Source organism: Zonotrichia albicollis, chromosome Z (genome assembly GCF_047830755.1).
Source record: "Zonotrichia albicollis isolate bZonAlb1 chromosome Z, bZonAlb1.hap1, whole genome shotgun sequence".
Taxonomy (NCBI): domain Eukaryota; kingdom Metazoa; phylum Chordata; class Aves; order Passeriformes; family Passerellidae; genus Zonotrichia; species Zonotrichia albicollis.
In genome coordinates, this window is record NC_133860.1 from 63,150,914 (window position 1) to 63,169,728 (window position 18,815).

General features: G+C 38.5%; 1 protein-coding gene across 2 annotated transcripts in view; it reads left to right on the forward strand.

Moving 5' to 3' along the window:
- Nucleotides 1-18,815, forward strand: part of GAK (cyclin G associated kinase) — a 68,813-nt gene that overhangs the window by 12,620 nt on the left and 37,378 nt on the right. For both annotated transcript variants that reach the window (XM_014266494.3, XM_005486266.4), the window contains exons 6-11: nucleotides 111-236; nucleotides 1,329-1,418; nucleotides 7,296-7,431; nucleotides 8,042-8,154; nucleotides 8,693-8,804; nucleotides 11,006-11,129. In XM_014266494.3, coding sequence (XP_014121969.2) covers nucleotides 111-236; nucleotides 1,329-1,418; nucleotides 7,296-7,431; nucleotides 8,042-8,154; nucleotides 8,693-8,804; nucleotides 11,006-11,129 — 701 coding nt within the window. The remainder of the gene's footprint in view (nucleotides 1-110; nucleotides 237-1,328; nucleotides 1,419-7,295; nucleotides 7,432-8,041; nucleotides 8,155-8,692; nucleotides 8,805-11,005; nucleotides 11,130-18,815) is intronic.

Below are 18,815 nucleotides of genomic sequence, written 5' to 3' on the forward strand. Positions count from 1 at the left end.
AGGTGATTAGTTTTTATATGTACGCACAAGTAAGATGATATGTATAAAAGCATGTGTGTTAGGGCAAAAAAGACATGTATTTTAATCTATTTCTCTGCATCTTTTTGAAGGTGGAAAATTTGCTTATTAGCAATCAGGGGACAATTAAACTTTGTGACTTTGGTAGTGCTACAACTATAGCTTACTATCCTGACTACAACTGGTCTGCACAGAAGAGAGCAGTGGTTGAAGAAGAGGTGAGACTATTTTAATGTGATTTAATTCTAATATCAACAGTGGAATAACTTAACTGTTACTATTATCTAGTATCAATTCATGAGACATCTAAGACAACTGAAGATTTTTTCAGTTAGAGTGTTTTTATAAAGTTTTGGTTTTGTATTTGTTTTGCTAGAGTTCAAAAGCCCTCTGCAGTTACAGTCATAGCTTGTGTTCAGTAGCTACATATGGAAACACTTCAGCACAGTCAGTGCCCATTCTGCAATCTGCTGTGAAAATTAAAATGGTTGCTAGGGCTTCTTCTAATGGCACTGGACAAGCAATTGGTTGTGCCACACTGATGTCCATCTTCTGATCTGTTTTTCCTCAGTTGAATGATCTGTAAATGAGAGGCAAGTCTGTTCTGCAGAATAGGAATGGGCAGTATTGCAGTGCCTTGGACTACAGTAACCAAATCTAGCATGCAATGTGCTTTTGCAAAGTGCACTTGTTGTTAGTTTAGACTTGAGAGTAATGCTAGTAAATCTGGTGTAGTATGTCAGCGGGAGAAATGCACTTAAGTTCATATGTACAGCTTCTGACATCACAAGCCCCTGTTTTGCAATTTGGTATTCTTGGAAAGCATTGCACTGATGAAATGATGATGTCGTACCACTGTCTTGTATAGTCTGTGCAAAAAGATGGTAGAAAAGGTCTTCCCAGATATTCTTATGACTAGAGTTTCTCTTTGGATGTGTCTGCACTGTGATTAAGTGTGCTGAGAAAGATGCACTGGACTGTGAATTCACTTATTGACTTATTGTTATTTTTGGCATTAGTGTTCCTGTCCATTTTTGCCTCATGTAGAACAGTCACTCTATGTGCTTTGCTGTTTGGAAGGACTCTTGATGAGTGCGATGTTACTTGAATCCTACTCTTCATGTGACCTTATGTCAAAGCTGTTGTGGCTATTGCGGGATTGAATTGATGGCTTTTTCCATGACAAGTGTTTCTGAAATGAATTTTAAAAATGAGTGTACTGTCCATTCTACATGGAGAGATGTTTCCTTGGTTGAATGCTGTTAAAGCTCATTGTTCAATATTGTTTCAATAAATTCTGTCTTCTCCAGATCACAAGGAATACAACACCAATGTACAGGACACCAGAAATGATAGACTTGTACTCAAATTTCCCAATTGGTGAAAAGCAGGACATTTGGGTAAGAAGTCTTTTTTCTTGCTTCATCATAGTTGCTCATGTTACAGTGAAACTGATTTTGCAGGCATTGTGTTTGTTAGATCAAAATAAATTTTAGTATGGATTCTGTATCTAAGTGTTAAATGAATGAGGTGTACTGTGCAAGGATTTTTCCCAGATCAAACTTGACTTCTATTTGAGAGACAATGCTGAACTCTCTAACATTTGGTAAAACTGTTGCCTAGTTGGAGCTTGCCAGCATAAATCCAGAATACTTAGAGTCCTTAGATTCAAATTGCCTTTTGTGCCCTGCCATGCATATAATCCCGGGACAGCCTATGGCTGAGTTCAAAATGGTTATGTCCAGGTATGGAATGTAGCTAAAATACTGACAGATATCAAGAATGAGAACAATCATCCATTCTGCAGAAAGCACCATTCATGCTTTCTGCAGAATGGATGATAAGCTGTTCACATTCACTAAAAAATCTGTTGTGAGAATTAAAGGTAAATATTAAATCCTCAGCTGCATAATGTTGCAGTACTGAAGTACTCCCCAGTAGTGCAGTGCTTAACAACTCAGTTTGCAGAGGCAGATGTCAAGCTGTTCAGTTCTTACCTGTATTAGCAATGTATCAAAAGACATATTGAAAAAATGTAATTCTTGTGCTTTAAAAAAAAAATTATGGAATCTTGGAACTTCATTCAGTATATTAAATTGGTTGCAAGATGTTGTGGAAACTCTTGTTCAGTTTCTACAGCTGTTGGTGATATCCTTGTGGCATGTGAAGAAACACAAATAAAACACATTTTTTCTGACTGTTTGGTCTCTTAACGTGCATTAAGTACTGTCAGCCTGAGCCAGGATTACAGAATCACTACGCTGGAAGAGACCTTCAAGATCATCAAAACTAACCCATGCCCTAACACCTCAACTAAACCATGACACTGAGTGCCACATCCAGTTTTTTTTAAACACATCCAGGGATCATGACTGCACCACCTCCCTGGGCAGACAATTTCTGCACTTGGTGCAGCTTGAGACTGTGTCCTCTGATTCTGTCAGCTGCTGCCTGGAGAAAGACACCAACTCCCACCTGACCACAGCCACCTTTCGGGGAGTTGTAGAGAAGTTGTAAGGTCATCTCTGAGTCTCCTTTTCTCCAGATGAAATAACCCCAGCTCCCTCAGCCATTCCTGATCGGCATTGTGCTCCAAGCCCCTCACCAGCCTCGTTGCCTCCTCTGGACACGCTCAAGTGTCTCAAGGTCCTTCCCAAACTGAGGGCCCAGAACTGGACACAGCACTCGAGGTGAGGCCTCACCAGTGCCAGTACAGGGGCAGAATGACCTCCCTGCTCCTGCTGGCCACTCTATTCCTGACACAGGCCAGGATGCCCTTGGCCTTCTTGGCCCCCAGGGCACACTGCTGGCTCATGTCCAGCCGGCTGTGGACCAGCACCCTCAGGTCCCTTTCTGCCTGGGCCTGTCCAGTCACACCATCCCCAGCCCATAATGCTGCAGGGGGTTATTGTGGCCAAAGTGCAGGACTGGGCACTTGGACTTATTGAACTTCATCCCATTAGATTCTGCCCATCCATCCAACCATTCCAAGTCTCTCTGCAAAGCCCTCCGTCCCTCCAACAGATCAACACACACTCCCAACTCAGTGTCATCTGCAAACTTGCTAAGAAAGACTCAATACCCTCATCCATGTCATCACTAAAAATATCAAACAGAACTGGCCCCAGCACAGACCCCTGAGGGACACCCCTGGTGACTGGCTGCCAGCTGGATGCAGCACCATTCACCAGCACTCTCTGGGCCCAGCCATCCAGCCAGTTCCCAATCCAGCAAGGAGTGCTCCCATCCAAGCCCTGGGCTGCCAGCTTTCCCAGGAGTGTGCTGTGGGACACAGTGTCAAAGGCCTTGCTGAAGTTCAAACAGACTACATCCACAGCCTTTCCTGCATCCACCAGGCAGGTCACCCGGTCATAAAAGGAGTCCAGGTTGGTCAAACGTGACCCCTCCATGTGGCTGGGTCTGATACCCTGGCCATCCTGTAAGGGCTGTGTGATGACATTCAGTATAAACGGTTCCATTACCTTGCCAGGTACTGAAGTCAGGCTAACTGGCCTATAATTACCAGGATCCTCCTTCCCACCCTTTTTGTGAATGGGCGTCACACTGGCCAGCTTCCAGCCATCTGGAACCTCCCCAGTGAGCCAGGACTGTTGATAAATGATGGAGAGAGGCTTTGCAAGCTCATCTGCCAGCTCCCTCCTCACCCTGGGATGGCCCATCCGGGCCCATGATTTATGAACATCAGTGGCTCAGCAGTTCTCTCATGGTGTCCTCCTGGACAACAGGGGGACCATTCTGCTCCCTAGCACCATCTGCCAACCCAGGGGGACAGTTGTCCTGAGGACAAGCCATCTTCCCTGTAAAGATGGAAGCAAGGAGGGTGTTAAGCACTTCCACCTTCTCCTCATCTGCAGTTACTGAGTTCCCTCCCACATCCAGTAGATAACAAAGGCTGGTCTTACCCTTCCTTTTGCATTAATATATTTATAAAAACATTTTTTATTGTCCTTTGTAGTGGTTGCCAAACTAATTTCAAACTGAACTTTTCCCCCCCTAACTTTTTTTCTACATGCTCTAGCAACCCCCTGAAATACTTGCTGAGAGACCTGACCCTCCTTCCAAAGATGATACATCCTCTTTTCATTCATAAGTTCCTTCCAAACCTTGTTGTCCATTCAGGTTTGTCTTATTAATGTCCAGTCAAAAACAAAACTAGAAATGTGTTTAATAAAAGCCTCACTCAAAAGGGTAATTGCAGTTTATTTTTTGTTTAAAATAACTCTGTATATGTTAGTGTTATCATGGTGGTCTCCTGTTTCGGCAAGACCTGTTTCATTTACCATACCTGAGTTGGAATGTACTGTTCTGTATTTTTTCCTTTATGCTTTGGATTCAATAAAAATATAAAAGTATTTGGCAGTAGAATATGGTCCTGTCTCTGGAAGCATAAATGATTTGTATTTTGTGCTTAGGATAAGAAAACCAATTTTTCAAAGAAAGCAAGTAGAGTGATTAACACTCTTGAGTCTGTGTGTTTATCACTGCATGAGCTTAAAAACAAAGGAAATAATGCTGTCTTAAAACAGCAGCACTGATGAAAAGTTATTATCAACCACATTGACTCCACAATGGGAATGTGATTAGGTGTCATTATAAGTCCGGAGTTTCTTAGACTTGGCTGACTGGTTTCTGTACATTTCCCACCTAAGTCTAAAGATCAGAAAATAAACACTAAATCCAAATGTTTTAGCTACTTGTTTTCAAAATTATGTGAATTCCTAAACTCAAATTCAACTAAGTGACAGGCTGTTCCTTGTCAAGTGATTTTTCTCCATGCTTGAAGGCCCTTCATACCCTCTCACTCTCAAAGATTTCTGAAAAAGCAAAGGAGTAGACTTTGGAAATGTTTGTTAAGGAGCAAAATTTCAAAGCTGGGTTCTCCTAACCAATATCTAATTAAAAATTTTTAATGGTCAATGCGAGACATCCTGCAGCTATTAATTCAATGTGAGCTGAACAATCTCTTCAGCTTTCATTTAGTTTAATTTGACTTAATTTTACTTTGGTCTAATATCTGTGTCATCCTGCAGCTGTACTGTAGAACTTTAGTGTGCTGCTTGTTGCCTGAAGCTAGTCAGGGGAAAAATAACAATATTTTCATTTGTTCCAAATAATCCCACCCCTTCCTTGTCCCCTCAATCCCCAAACACTATCTGAAATTTTTTAAAACCCCACTCTCACCTTAAGGAAGATTTAAATTAGTTTCTGGTAAAGGACCAGTAGCAGGTAAAAAAATTACTCCTAGCTATTTTTGATTGCCTTCTTGTTCTGCTTTTTTACCTTCTGGCATATGAGTGTTCAGATGGATCTGGGTAACTTCTGTAGAAGGACTATGCAGCTTTGGGACAGCATTCCAAGGGAATGGGCTCTTAAGTGTAGCAGTGCTGAGGCTGTGTGGATGATGTTGGCTTTGAGGACTTGTCATGCTGTAACTGAGATTACCTTCTATCCACATTTGAATGACAGTGTTTAAAACAGCCAAAATTTATCACAGTTACAATCCTAAGTTACGGGTAGAACAGAGGAAATGAAAATTATTCTCCAGCAATTGAAGCAAAAATCAAATCTGAGTGGCCTGTCTGTTTCCTGTGTGTTCAGCTGGTTGCCTTGGAGCTTTTCTCTCCTGTGTGGCTGTGGGTGCTCTCTCCTGATGCGCACAGTGTCTTCGACTGTACAGGGAGTAGTTTCATTCCTCTACCTGAACGATGATCTACTTTGTGAGCAAGTGTTTTGTGGAAGAGTAGATGGTATGTTCTGTACTGCCCTGCTCGATTAGTTACTGTGGACTGTATGATGCTACACATTACAGAGTCTTTTTCCACAACCTGACAGAAATGCGCAAGAATATACAGAATTAACATATGTACTTTATTTCTGGTCCTGGTCCTCAAAGTATTTTGGATTAACTAAATCCCTACACCTCCAAGACTTCAATAACTTTCAGACCTTAGAAGCTGTTGGGATAAATTGAGAACCAAAGGCAGTTGGAGATGGTACACACAGAGGGCTAGAGGCACTGGGCAGTTTTCTTAGGGAACATCTTCAATGAATTGCTTCATTTGTGAGGGCTATAAAGGCTCAAATGCTTTCAAAACTATTCATACTGGGGTTCAGAAGAAACTTAGAGGAGGAATTTTTCAACTCATTGTGCCAACAGTTACGTGAAGGCATTGGGCGCTTTATAATCAAACTTTTATAGGTCAAATGGAACATGTTTCTGTTATGATATTACAATTCTGCCAGCATATTTAATATCTTAATTGATTTGAAAACACATGTACTTCAGTACATGTTACTTCAGTAACAGATTCAGTTACGCTAGCCAATTCTTAACTCCTGGATTTTTCAGAGATTAGAATTCAGAACTGACTTCTGTCTTTGTTAGTTGTTGTCTTCTCAGGTTACAAAAAAAATCTCAAGTTGGACACAGGAAGGAACTTGGAAGTCCCCAGGATGTAGTAGCCCAGGTTTTGTGATTTTTGAGGCTTAAATAAACTTGTCATAAAATGATCTTAAATTTTATTTGTTCCAAGAGTTGAATAGCCATCTGACTGTAGGGAATAAAGGGACTGTCATTTTGGCTTATTTTCCTCAGACCTTTATCAGAAGATGCGTTTTAAAGAGAGTGTTGTGTGTCTCCCTAGAGTTATTTAAGCAATTTGCTTGACACTTACATAATCATCTAGCTTTTTTACATCTGGCTGTATTGCATAACAACATATCTAAGTTATAGTAAATTCTGTCTTGACAAATAAAACATGCCTCCTTGCAGCACAGGATGGAGATAGGAAATAAAACTGGTGAAACTTTTTTTGAAAGAATAATCCTGCTCTTGAACTTGTTCAGTATGGCAAGACTACTCATTTTTGTATGCTTTGAAATTCATAAAATGAATTTCTTGTAATGATTTCTAAATGATTTTTTAAAAATTGATAAGAATAGTTTTCCCAAATGACAAGTGATAGGACAAGAGGAAATGGCCTCAAGTTGCAAAGGGGATGTTGAGGTCGGATGTTAGAAAAGATTTCTTCACTGTAAGGGTGATTGTGCACTGGAAGAGGCTGTCCAGTGCAATGGTTGAGTGGTTGAGTTGCCATCCATGGAGGCATTTAAAAGACGTGTGGATATAGTACTGAGGGATGTGGTTCAGTGGTGGATTTGGCAGTGCTGAGTTAGCCTCTGAAATTGAGGATTGTAAAGATCTCCAGCCTAAAGGTCCCCATGATCCTATGCAGTATTTCTGTTTACCTCTGTAGGCTCTGGGCTGTATCCTGTACTTGCTGTGCTTTAGGCAACACCCATTTGAAGATGGAGCTAAACTTCGCATAGTCAATGGGAAATATGTCATCCCTCAAAATGACACCCGCTACTCTGTGTTTCATGATCTCATTCGTAAGTTTACAGTGTTATTTTATTCGTTGTCTTTGTGGATACATGTTGTTATTAACAGTTGTTTTACTGATAGTTAAATGTTACTGATATGTGAAGATGAAAAAGGTAAACTGCATCAACTTCTTATTTTACTAATAATCCTAATTGATTATAGAAAAATTATGAAATTTTATGTGAAAGTTACTTTTTTAGTTTCCTTTAAGTGTCTTGCCTGATATCTGAATTAGTCTATTGAAACAACTGGTGTTTTGATTTGGTTTCTTTGAACTTGAGTAGAAAATTGTTTACTTCAGGTTTCAGATAGGTTACTGGAAATATTAATTATTGTTCCAGAAATGTATCTGACTGCAGTAGTATTAGACACAAAGTTACCTCTGATGTTCTTTATTAACTGATCCCAAGGTGTATTCTTTGAAATATTATTGATTCTATGTAGTGTTGTTTTTTCTCATGAATACTATTATGAGAAATACATTTGGATATTGATTTGGTAGTTTCTCCACTCTGTTCAGGTGTTTGCTTATTGCACTGCAATGTATTGAAAATTATTATCAGCTGGGAGAAAAGCTTTTAAGGGTTTGATACATTGTCTGGATCTCCTTGTTTTTAGGCTCTACTTTGAAAGTGAACCCAGAGGAGAGATTGTCAATCACTGAACTTGTGAACCAACTGCAGGAGATTGCAGCAGCTAGGAATGTCAATCCTAAATCCCCCATCACAGAGGTAAAATGTCTAAGGAGTATGATTGATTAGGCTTCCTATCTGTCCTCTGCAGGGTATGTGCATTTAGTAAAAGATTTCAGAGCAGGTCCCCTGTTTGTTCATATTTTGAAAATTTTGCACTGATTTATTTTGAAGTTCAGTTGAATTGGTCAGTATCACTCGTAGGATCTTTGAAAATATGCCCTTTAAAGCACAGAGACCTTAAAAGAAACTTAGTATTTCTTACTGCTTTTTGAAAATATTTTCATACTCTTGGTTTAATCTTTAGTACGCTAGCCTTCTGTTTGACATGCTGTGTTCTATCATAATTAACTTGCACAGAAAAGTTTTGCATATGAGGGCTCTGCTTACACTAACTTGAAACCACTTAGGCCTCTCCTTTAATGCTTAATTTGCATTAATTAGTGTATCTTAACTTTCTTTGGCCTTGTCCTGAGGTTTAGTTTGCTTGTTCTCACCAAGGAGCAGTAATTTGCCAAGCATAGCAAGATGGCTAAATTAGCAGGAAAATTCTCATCTGGAGTGTTATTCTCCTCAGCTCCTGGAGCAGAATGGAGGCTATGGAAACAATGCTCAGCCTCGGACATCTGTGACATCTGTTTCGCAGAGCTCCAAGCCTGCAGGGCAGCTCAACAATATGTACAATGCAGGTATGTTCAAAAAGAGATGTCATTTTAGTATAAAGGCAATTGCATATCTTCCATGGGGGAAAAAAGTAATTTGGGGATTTTAGATATTTTGCTCTAGTTCTAGTTATTTGGTATTTATATCATTGCTTCTAGCCTTGTATTTTTTTTTCAAGGTTTGATTTTATGTTGATATGCAAGTATGAATTTCTCAAGTTCATTGCTGTGCAAGATAAAAATTATGTTTCCTATGGAAAATAATTTAAAGTGCACTATTGAGCAGTAGAGGCAGGAGTGTTGACATAAGCGAACTAAAACTTGATGAAAGTGTGGTTAGGAGAAGCAGTAATGATCTACAAATAAGAGCTGTAGAGGAAGAGTCTTCAGGTTATGACAAACAGGTGAAAATAGCTTATTTTATACCCTGAATTTTTTTCATTAAATGAGGTAAAGATATTTGAAAGTGCATTCTCTAAAGAGCCACGTTTAATAGGAGTTTGAATTTAAACTGTTAAAAATCTTTTGGTTCTGTATTTTAATTGAAATGTTATTACCTTGTGGCAGAAGGTACTGAAATCAGGACATAGCCTGAGTTTGTGTTTTACACTGAATTTCTGAGGTGAAAAAAGTGACAGTTGCCTCTGCTTTTCAAGAGGAACTATTTAACATCAGATGTGTTATAACATAAAAAGATAGCAGCTATTTGCGGTGTGTTCTTATCACTTTATGTTAAAATGGGCTTAATGTCTGGCTGAATACAGAGAGCTTAATAAAGAAATGCAGAAGAAATTGTAGGGATATTCTGGCTATGGACCATAGTAGTTCAGTAATGCTTGGAACTTGCTGACCCCGTATGTCTTTATTTTAGGCTGCAAAAAGCCTGTATGAGGAAGAAATACTTCCGTAAGCACCTGGGTCTATCTGTCTTGTTTTCTCTCCTGCCCAAAAAGACCTTGAAGCCCCCATGATATTTTGAAGTACATCTGACAGTGACAGTAGTCTAAAGCTGTTTAGTTTTTCACTTCCAGAAGAACCATGTATGACAGCCTCAAAGGAAAAAGGCAGCATTTAGTCTAATGGGTATCCAGTCAGTACTTTCAGGAACAGCTGTAGCTGGTGCTGCCTTGCATCCAGCTAATTATGGAAATATTATCCAGGCCAGACTTCAGGAGAGGGTTGCACTGTAGGATGTCATTGGTGAAGAGGAAGAGATGGGGTTCCATCTGAGAAAAACAGTTGTTGGATTAGCATAACTAAATGGAATCAAAAAAAGGTCTCCAGAATGACACAATTCAAAGCTGACATACTTAGTCTGTAGAAATAGGTAATCGAGAGTATGTTCAGTTGAAAATACTTAATATAGTAAAGAAAATAAGCTTAATAGTCTTATTTAGATCTGGTTTTGTACTATTCTTTCTGCACCCGTATTAACTATTATATCTGAATATGGAGCACTTCAATTAGTGTAGAAGATATCAAGGAACTATATTGTATTCAGTTTTCCTTCTAGCTTGATATTTCTTTCTTGATATTAATTATGATGAACTGTCAATGAGACAAAGGATATTAATTTTCCAGGGGAAATGTTAAAATTGGGTAGCATTTATTGCACTAGTAACATGTATATCAATTTCTGGGATAGAATCCAACATCCTAATACAATTAAAATCAGAAGTCTGTCTTGTCATCTGTTTTGTGCAAGAATGCCTACTGTTTGCTGTATACAATCATATTAATAGGTATATTGTGCTGTGATGTTGTGCTATCTGGGATGCTATCTGGGATGTTATGCTTAAAACTTAAGCTTAACTATGCTTAACTACTGCTTCTGAAGCCCTGTATTAAAATGTGTCTACTGGAGATGATTAAGTAGATCTGCTTATGATGAGCTGCACTTTAGAAACTGGTACTAAAGAAAGGCAATGTTTGCATTGACGCTGTGAAACATATGCCTTACTTCCAGAATTTTCTACCTTGTTTTCTCATAACTACAGACAGCAAATTAAGCAATGTGTTAGGTATATCACTGGTACTTCCTGACTGCTGGAAGTACTATCTTTTTGCATAAGTCATAGTTAAGGAGAACTTTAGAACTGCGAGCCTTACAGCAAGGTGTAGCCTGTATGTGCATTCACTTCCTCCCAGCTTTATAGGCAACATACTTTAAGTCATATCCTGAAATGGCTCCATAATAAAGTACAATTATTTTTATTCAACTACTCTAGGCCTGACCGTTGCGGAATGTGACCAGACTTATGGAGGGTTCTTTGATATTCTGAGGGGTGGAACAGAGCGATTTTTCACTAATATTAAGGATACATCTTCTAAAGTTATCCAGTCTGTGGCCAAGTGAGTAAAAAAATATATATAAAAAATAAAAAATTGTGCTGATAAGAGTTCTAAATGAAGGCACGGAGTTTACTCCAGAAATGGTATATTCAGCATATTTGTTCAAGTTTGAGCTGTTATAACTGATAGCTACCCCCTGAGATTTTATGTATGATATTAATACAAAAGTTACTTCAACAGTCATGTACTAGAATTGAGAATGTTGCAGTAAAGAACCTGTCTGTAAGTACTACTTGCCCTACTGTAAATACTGAAAACTTTTGAGACATGAGCAGGTGGGGGCTGAAGCAGCATGGAGAATTGAATTATTAGATAGGACCTTCATGAATAAAAGAGGAATAAAAAGATGGAATGGTGAAATGTACAAATCAAGAGAATAGATGTGAGAAGGGGAAAATACCTGCAGGGAAATAAGCTCATCAGTTTGGTTTCCAGGTGGAATTCTATGTCTTCAAGACAGTGTGAGAGGCACTCTCTGTCTCCTGTGCCCTGTATTGCATGTATGAATACTCTCATGTTTAGAGGTATATGTTTTCAGATTCGTATTGTGTGATTTTTTTTTTTCTGATCAGGTTATCAGTCCCATTTCAAATAATACTGTTACCTCCTTATGACCAATATTAACCAGTCTGTACAATTTATACATTTTAGCTCATAATGAAATTCTATGCAGTGTTAAAGAGTTTTCTTAGTTCTAAGAAACTAAGAGCTAAGTTTTCTTAGTTTTAAGAAACTAAGAGTTCTAAGTAAGAGCAGGTAAGTCACTACTGAATACTTTGAATTAGACCCTCCAAAAGAATACTGAACTCTAAGTCTAACTGTAGGCTTTGTATTCCTTTAGATATTGTGTTACAGCTTGTGAAATATGTTTCTTCATATATTATTCATTGTTCATATGATTACATATGTAGGTTTTTTTCAGAATTCAAGTGTTACTTGTGCATAGTACTGCTCTAAAGTATTTATAATGGTCAGGTAAGTTAGATTTGTAGATACTGCACCTCTGTATCCACTTCAAGTGTGTTTTTAGCTGTTGGCTCTTATGCTTAGTCTGTTAAAACTTCTAAATATGGCTTAGAAAGGCCAGGTCCTCTGTTTTTAAAAAGTTGCAAAAGCTGCACTGCTTTGGTTTGTCCTTAAGCATTCTATAGAAGTAACTGGGACAGTGGCATTAAACTTTTCTCCCTGGAAAAACCACATGGACAGACACAGGGCAGGGAGGTGTACAAGGAGAACAAGCTGTTGCATGATGAAAAGCAGTTTTGACAAAGTTGCAAGCCTTACTTTCCCATGGCTGTCTGTTAGATCTTACTATGTTTTTATTGTACACTACATCCATCTAAAGTACTACTACATTTCTTATTCTCTTGCCTCCACATGACTTTCTGGGTGCACCTTCATCACTTAGTTATGTTTGAAGCAGTTTTCTCTTCCTGCTCTTGCAAGTGGTTTCTTCCTTAAAGGCTGTAAGTTTAGTCACTTTTTTGAATTTCATCTTGTGCAGTTTTTCCCTTTTCTAGCAATGGATTAGGACTGTCTAAAATTGTCTTTTTAATGTGGAGTAGCTTATGCTGTGCCTACACCTTATTTTTATTTCTCTTACCTTACAGATGTGTGTAGCTTTTTGCTTTGTGTGATTTCCTTTGCTTCCATAGTAAGTGTAGTGGGCAAGGAGTAAAACAGTAACTGTACATCCAGCCACATCTGCAGAGCTCATCTAGCAACTTCTGAAGTACTGGACAGTGAGTACTTGCTGTCTGAAAAGATTCTGTTCAGTTCTCATGCTCTTCTCTACAACTGTTTGTTTAGATTATGGTGACTGCCCAAAATAAGTCTTGCATCTGTCTTATTGTTGAGACTTAGTATGCCTCTTCTCAGTTGCTAGCTAGTGTTCTGTGGCTGAACACAACAGCTTACTGCATGGCTTGTGGAACTTACTAAATATTAGTGAAAGGAGAACTCACTACTTTTTACCTCATTTGTTGAAATTACAGTAAGTCACATATGGACGATTACTAGAACTGAGTATCTTGAAAATGTAATTGTTTGATCTCATACTAGTTTGTAGCTTTTAATGGGAGGGTACATACCCTTTTGTCATATCCAAAGAAGATCAATTAGCCAGAGACCTTTTCAAACTACTGAGGAATACACATTTGCGTGGACTATGGTGGGTTGACAGAGGGCTGTCAGAGAGCGTGTGCTATGTCCCAAGATTGATCATGAGGAGGTCAGTCCCTCTCAGATGTTTTGGACTCAGTTGGTTGAATAAGGGTTTTGTTTAGGTGACTATTGACCATCACCTTTGACACAATATGTGAAGCGGTCAAATTTTTGTTTAAGTTCTGTACTATCATAAGCAAATCTTGGTTTTGTGGAGCACCCTCTGTCTCCATACAACTCGGTTCTTTTCCTGTGTTATCTGAGTGGATTTAGTCATTGGGCTGAGGTATGGGAAGAAAAGAGGAAATGCTCCAAGCATGTAGTTCGGTAGTGAGAATCAGTTACTTTAATACTTATTTTTCCAGTGACTGAAAGACAAACTCTCTCCACTTGTAATTTACCAATATTATTTAACAGCCTTGAGTTGTGTAGTTTTCCTTCTTTGTATTGCCTTTTATTTTGAATCCTTTCTGTATTTAACAGTGAAATGGTAAAATATGAACTAACATGACCAATACTTACAGTTCTGTAGAGTCTAAGGTAGACTTAAGTTCTTTAGTATCTTAACATTGCTAGCATTTGACATTGACTGTTCTACTGAGAGTCCCACCACTGGGCTTGTGCATTTTTAAACTGTGTTTTAATCAAGCTGAATTGTTAATTCTTTGTTTGCATCTGCTATAGGGCATGTCTGTTTCTGTCATATTCATTCTCTGCCTTCACAAACTTGTGTTGCGGATATAGCTGATACAATCGGCGATGTGAGAATACCTCTTCTGCTGTTGCATCTTTGACTGCCTTTCCAAAACTCTTCAACCAACATAAGAAGCAGGCATTCTGGAAAAATTAAAATGTCTCTTCTTTGTCATGCATTTTCCTCAGCCCACTTAATCACTTTTGGATTCTATCATTTCATTAGGTAGGCTCTCTCCTTCCTACTTATCATTGCTTGTTTGAATTACAGGGTTACTTCCTTTGTCTGCAGACAGACTTCTATCTTGCTGAATCCAAACTACAGTGTAAGATTTAAGTATTTTGTTGGTGTGATAAAAAACTTATTTTTTTCTTTTCTGTAGCTGTCTTTAGCTTGATTCTGATTTTGGTCTCTTATTAGTCCTAATAAATGATAAAATCTGAGAACTGAAACACATTACAGGGTGCTTGAAACAGGAGAGTAAATAAGGACTATCTTCACTGTCCCATAGTCCACCTCAGTTGCAAGTGTCACAACCTCTGTTGCAGGTTCAGGTCAGGCAGGTGCAACAGCTTACAGATACATGCGAGAGGACAAAGAGCAACGGAGGTTCAGCCCTCTTGTTACAAACTGCCTTAAAAGCAAGTACCAGGGTGGAGATGGAGAAGATATGCATTGCTTTGTGAAGTGGCAGCATCTGCACAGACAGGAGCCTCGATCCGGCTGATGTGCCCATATGTGCCTGAATGCTCAGCCTGCAGCTGTGCAGCCACAGCATTTCTCTGTTAAGCTCAGAGAGCTTTTTTTCCTCACTTGTGGAGCTTCTGTGCTCTTTTTTTGGGTACCAGTTTTTATGCTTATTGGGGTCTGCATCCATACAGGTTACAAAAAATACAGCTAAATGTTTTAAGGATCAAATCTTCACTGGTATTGAAAATAGCAGGCAAAACTTGTGATCAGTATTCATTTGCTTTGTCAGAACAATCTCTTTTGCTGAAAAGATTATAATGTAGTAATCTAGGAACAATTAGCTGCCTTTTATGCTTGCTTTCTTGGCTTTTAAGGTGATTTTGTTTCTTGTTTAATATTTTATTTTATGGATATTTGCATTGCACTAGGTAGTTGCATGATTAATTCAGTTTCATGAAGGAAAACCAAGTGGGAACAGATTGATATGAATTTTATTGCTGTTTTTCTTCCTGGATTTTAAAAAATAAAGTAAAAAAAAATATGGATAGATATTTTTTTCCAATCTTGTAAGTGTAGAGATGTCTGGAGGAAGATTGCTTAGTGTTAGGACAGTATTTTATTTAATGGTTTATATGCTCACATTGTAGCTGTGCTGGTTAGTCTGTCATTCTTAGTTCTTTATCATTTTCAGTTGTTAGTAAAGAGATGGTAGTATTGTAGAATTTTTTGTTGTATGTTATCTAGTTTATTTTGTGAGTTTAGTTGTTAATTTATTTCCATTGTTTTTAATTTGTTGGAATGGTCTTTTGTTTATTACTTATGGTCTTTAGGTGCATCTAGTCTCTGGCAAGAATGATAATGCCAACCATTTACACAGTGAGGAGAAGTTTCTAACATGTGGTTAGAACTTCTTATTTTTGCTTTGATATTTATTCTGCAAAATCAGAATTCATGTCTTACTTGCTTCATTTCATAGAATCAAACAGTAGTTTTGAGTGAAAGCAGCATCTGATTCTAACCCCTGAGCAGTGGGGAAGCACACCTTCAACTAGACCAGACTAGTATCCATCTGCTCTCTTTCAGTTTAATGCCATTCCTTCATATCCTGCTGTCATTACATGCCCTTGCAAAAAGTCCCTCTCCAGCTTTCTTGGAGGCCTCCATCAGATATTGTAAGGAAATAACCCCCTGCCTCCATACAGAGACTAGACTAGTCTAGTCGTGTCCCACAGTGAAGTAAACCCAGTTTTGAAGAAGTCTGTATCATCAGATAAGTACTAAATGTTGGAGTCATATAATACTTTTTTTTTTTGAGTTTAATTAGACCCTTAAAAACACATAGAGTTTTCCCATGTTGAACCACAGGCTGAAAACACTTCATGTATGTCTATGTTTGCATGCTTTTCTTCTGTTATAACCTGCCAGCAAAACTGCTATCTAAATGAAATTTTTGCTGTTAAGGATATGAAAGGAAAGACCTTATTTGTGATTTTTAGTCAGAGAATTTTATCTTCAAATGCAGAGGAGTGTTTAAACAATGTGAAGAATACATGCTTTTTTCACCTTCTTACTGTTTAAAGAAATGTCCGTTACCATTCTGACATACAACACTCTGCTGAAAACGGAGTACCTTGTGTTCAGGTCTTACCACTGAAATAGCTGTGAAATCTTCAGAATAAAGTTCAGTGAATTCAAGGATATAGTGATTTTTTTGAGACTTGTGTTAATTTTACAGTTAAGAAGCTTCATTTTAATTAAAATTATGCAGAAATTCTGAAGCTTTTTCAGTGTAATATTCACATACTTGGCATACTCCTGCTAAATGTAGAGCTTAAGTTGACTATGCTGTGCTCTGTTGTTGACATACTAAATTGCACTCTTACATCTATGTGTGTATGATGAGATCTATGCTCCTAATGTTGCTTTTTAATTTAGACAAATGTAAAAACCAAAGCTCAGTTGAGTGGTGTTGAGTGGTGTTGATAGTAAGAAGTATTATCTGAAAGTCTTCCCAAGGGAATGGGTGTGAGTACTGTTGGTTTTTTGCTCTTAATAATTTTGTGCCAATGTTACAAGTTGCTGCTTAACCTTGGTGTTACTGTGTTGAAGGGATAATGGTTCTGTGTTCTACAGCTGCGGTATTAGTTGGCCCTTTACCTTGATACCAAAAAAAAAATTGATATTAGAATGATTACATGTTTTCTTACTTAAAACTGTTGGATGTAATCCAGAGATAGCATTTGACTCTTCTCATCACTGTAAAGGGCTACAGCCATCACATATTTTAGTAAGCAATCACTATTAGCTCTGAATGTAAATTTCTACCTTAATTGGTTTGGCTGCAGCAGGATTACCACCTGAGCTTACATAATGAAATATGTCCTTCCAAAGGTGCAAAAAATTTTGAAATTGTGCCCATTTGTCTACGTCCTTATGCAGGGTTTCTCAAGGCTGAGGGTTCTGTTGATTTTTTTTTTTTTAGTGCTATGTCTAGTGAGACTCAAACTCCTTTGTGGTTTTAGTTTGAGACAGTGAGTCGTTATCATTGCTAGGACACTGATTATGCCATTCTGCATAAATACTGTTAAATGGCATTGCATACAGAAGATTTTTCTTCTCCAATCTCAAAATCCTCCTTACAATCCTTGAATATTAAATATACATTTATATATATAATATGTATTTTTAATCAGTCCCTCTAACCTCCACTGTTACTAACAAGCAGTAAAGAATCAAAACTTTGTGTTCTTTCTTGATATTTCAAAATTTGAGTGTAGTATCCTAGGTTTGCTCTTCTAAGCAGTGTCTCGAAATACTGTTGTGATACAGAAGTTTTGTTTTGCCTCTGAATTAATTAAATATGCATCACAGTGTTTTAATGACATTTTAAAATTCTGGAGTTAATAGGCTACTGAGATATTTAAGGTAATGTAAATCAAATTCACCCATTAGTCTAAATCAAATCCTGTTGATGAATTTTGTTCTTTTTTTTTCCAGTCCAGGAGTGCGGACTTGTGTAGTTATACTCGAGGTTGTTGGCCTACACCGACTCTCTTCAGTTTTTTTCTCTTACTATTTCATTCTGCTACGTAGCAGATACCATGGAAACAAATGTAATAGTGGTCTTAAATTAGTTAATTGTTGACATAGTGTGGATGATTAGGTAAAGGTGCAGGGAATTGACCTAAGTATTACTGGGAGGTTTTTTTTGAAAAGCCTGCACTTTTAAACGGTGCACAGTTGTATGAGAGAGAGATGAGTAATGACTAATGCCTTTCTCACTTATGGGAGCTCTGGAAGTGAATTTTTGTAAGAATTATTTAAACAAGGAAAGAGATTCTGGTACTCTTTGTGTTGGGTGCAGGTAGTTCAGGGTGCAGCTCAGTGGGAGCTGCAGGTTGAGCTCTGGCTGGGAGCCTGCGACAAGAGGTCAGGAATTGCCAATGTTTGGAAAGCAAAGGACACAGGGGCCTGTGACCCAGCCAGGTGATGGGACACTGAGGCACTGCATGAGCCAAGGACTCAGCAGGAAGAGCCCAGACTTTGGCACCCATAAACTGTGAGAGTATGAAAGCTCACCATTTCCTTTCTTGGGAGTTCCTCCTGGGAGGCAGCAGCTCCAGCTCTCTTACTCTGTTGCTGCAGGAGGATTAAATTACTTTAAGCAGCCATAGGTCTGGGACTCTGCTATGGGAAGCCTGGGGTCCGACTGGTAAGGAGACCTGGTCTGCCTATGGGTGCGGGGTGTGCAGGGAGTCCAGCGGGACACCCATTGGCTCTTCAGCTGCAAAGGGGCTTCAGTCCTGGTAGTGACAGAACTGGTGGTGGCTCAAGTGTGACTGCCAGAGTCCTTCCTGCATGGCTAGACAGGGAAGTGTTCTTAACACTGCCCTTATGCAATTTGGATATTGGGCAGCATGACCATCTGTGATAGATATTAACATGCCAGACTTATGTAATTTAAACTTAGGTGTTCAGCTAGTAGTCTTTCTTTTAAGCGTTGAGATGTTCTTCATTAAAGATAATAATGTATCATTAGGTTTTCAAACTGACACCCTTCAGTGCATTTTTGTCAGTGAGAGCAGGGGCTATAGGAGTGAGTTAAAGATTAAGGGTATCTGTACAAAAACCAGATGGTT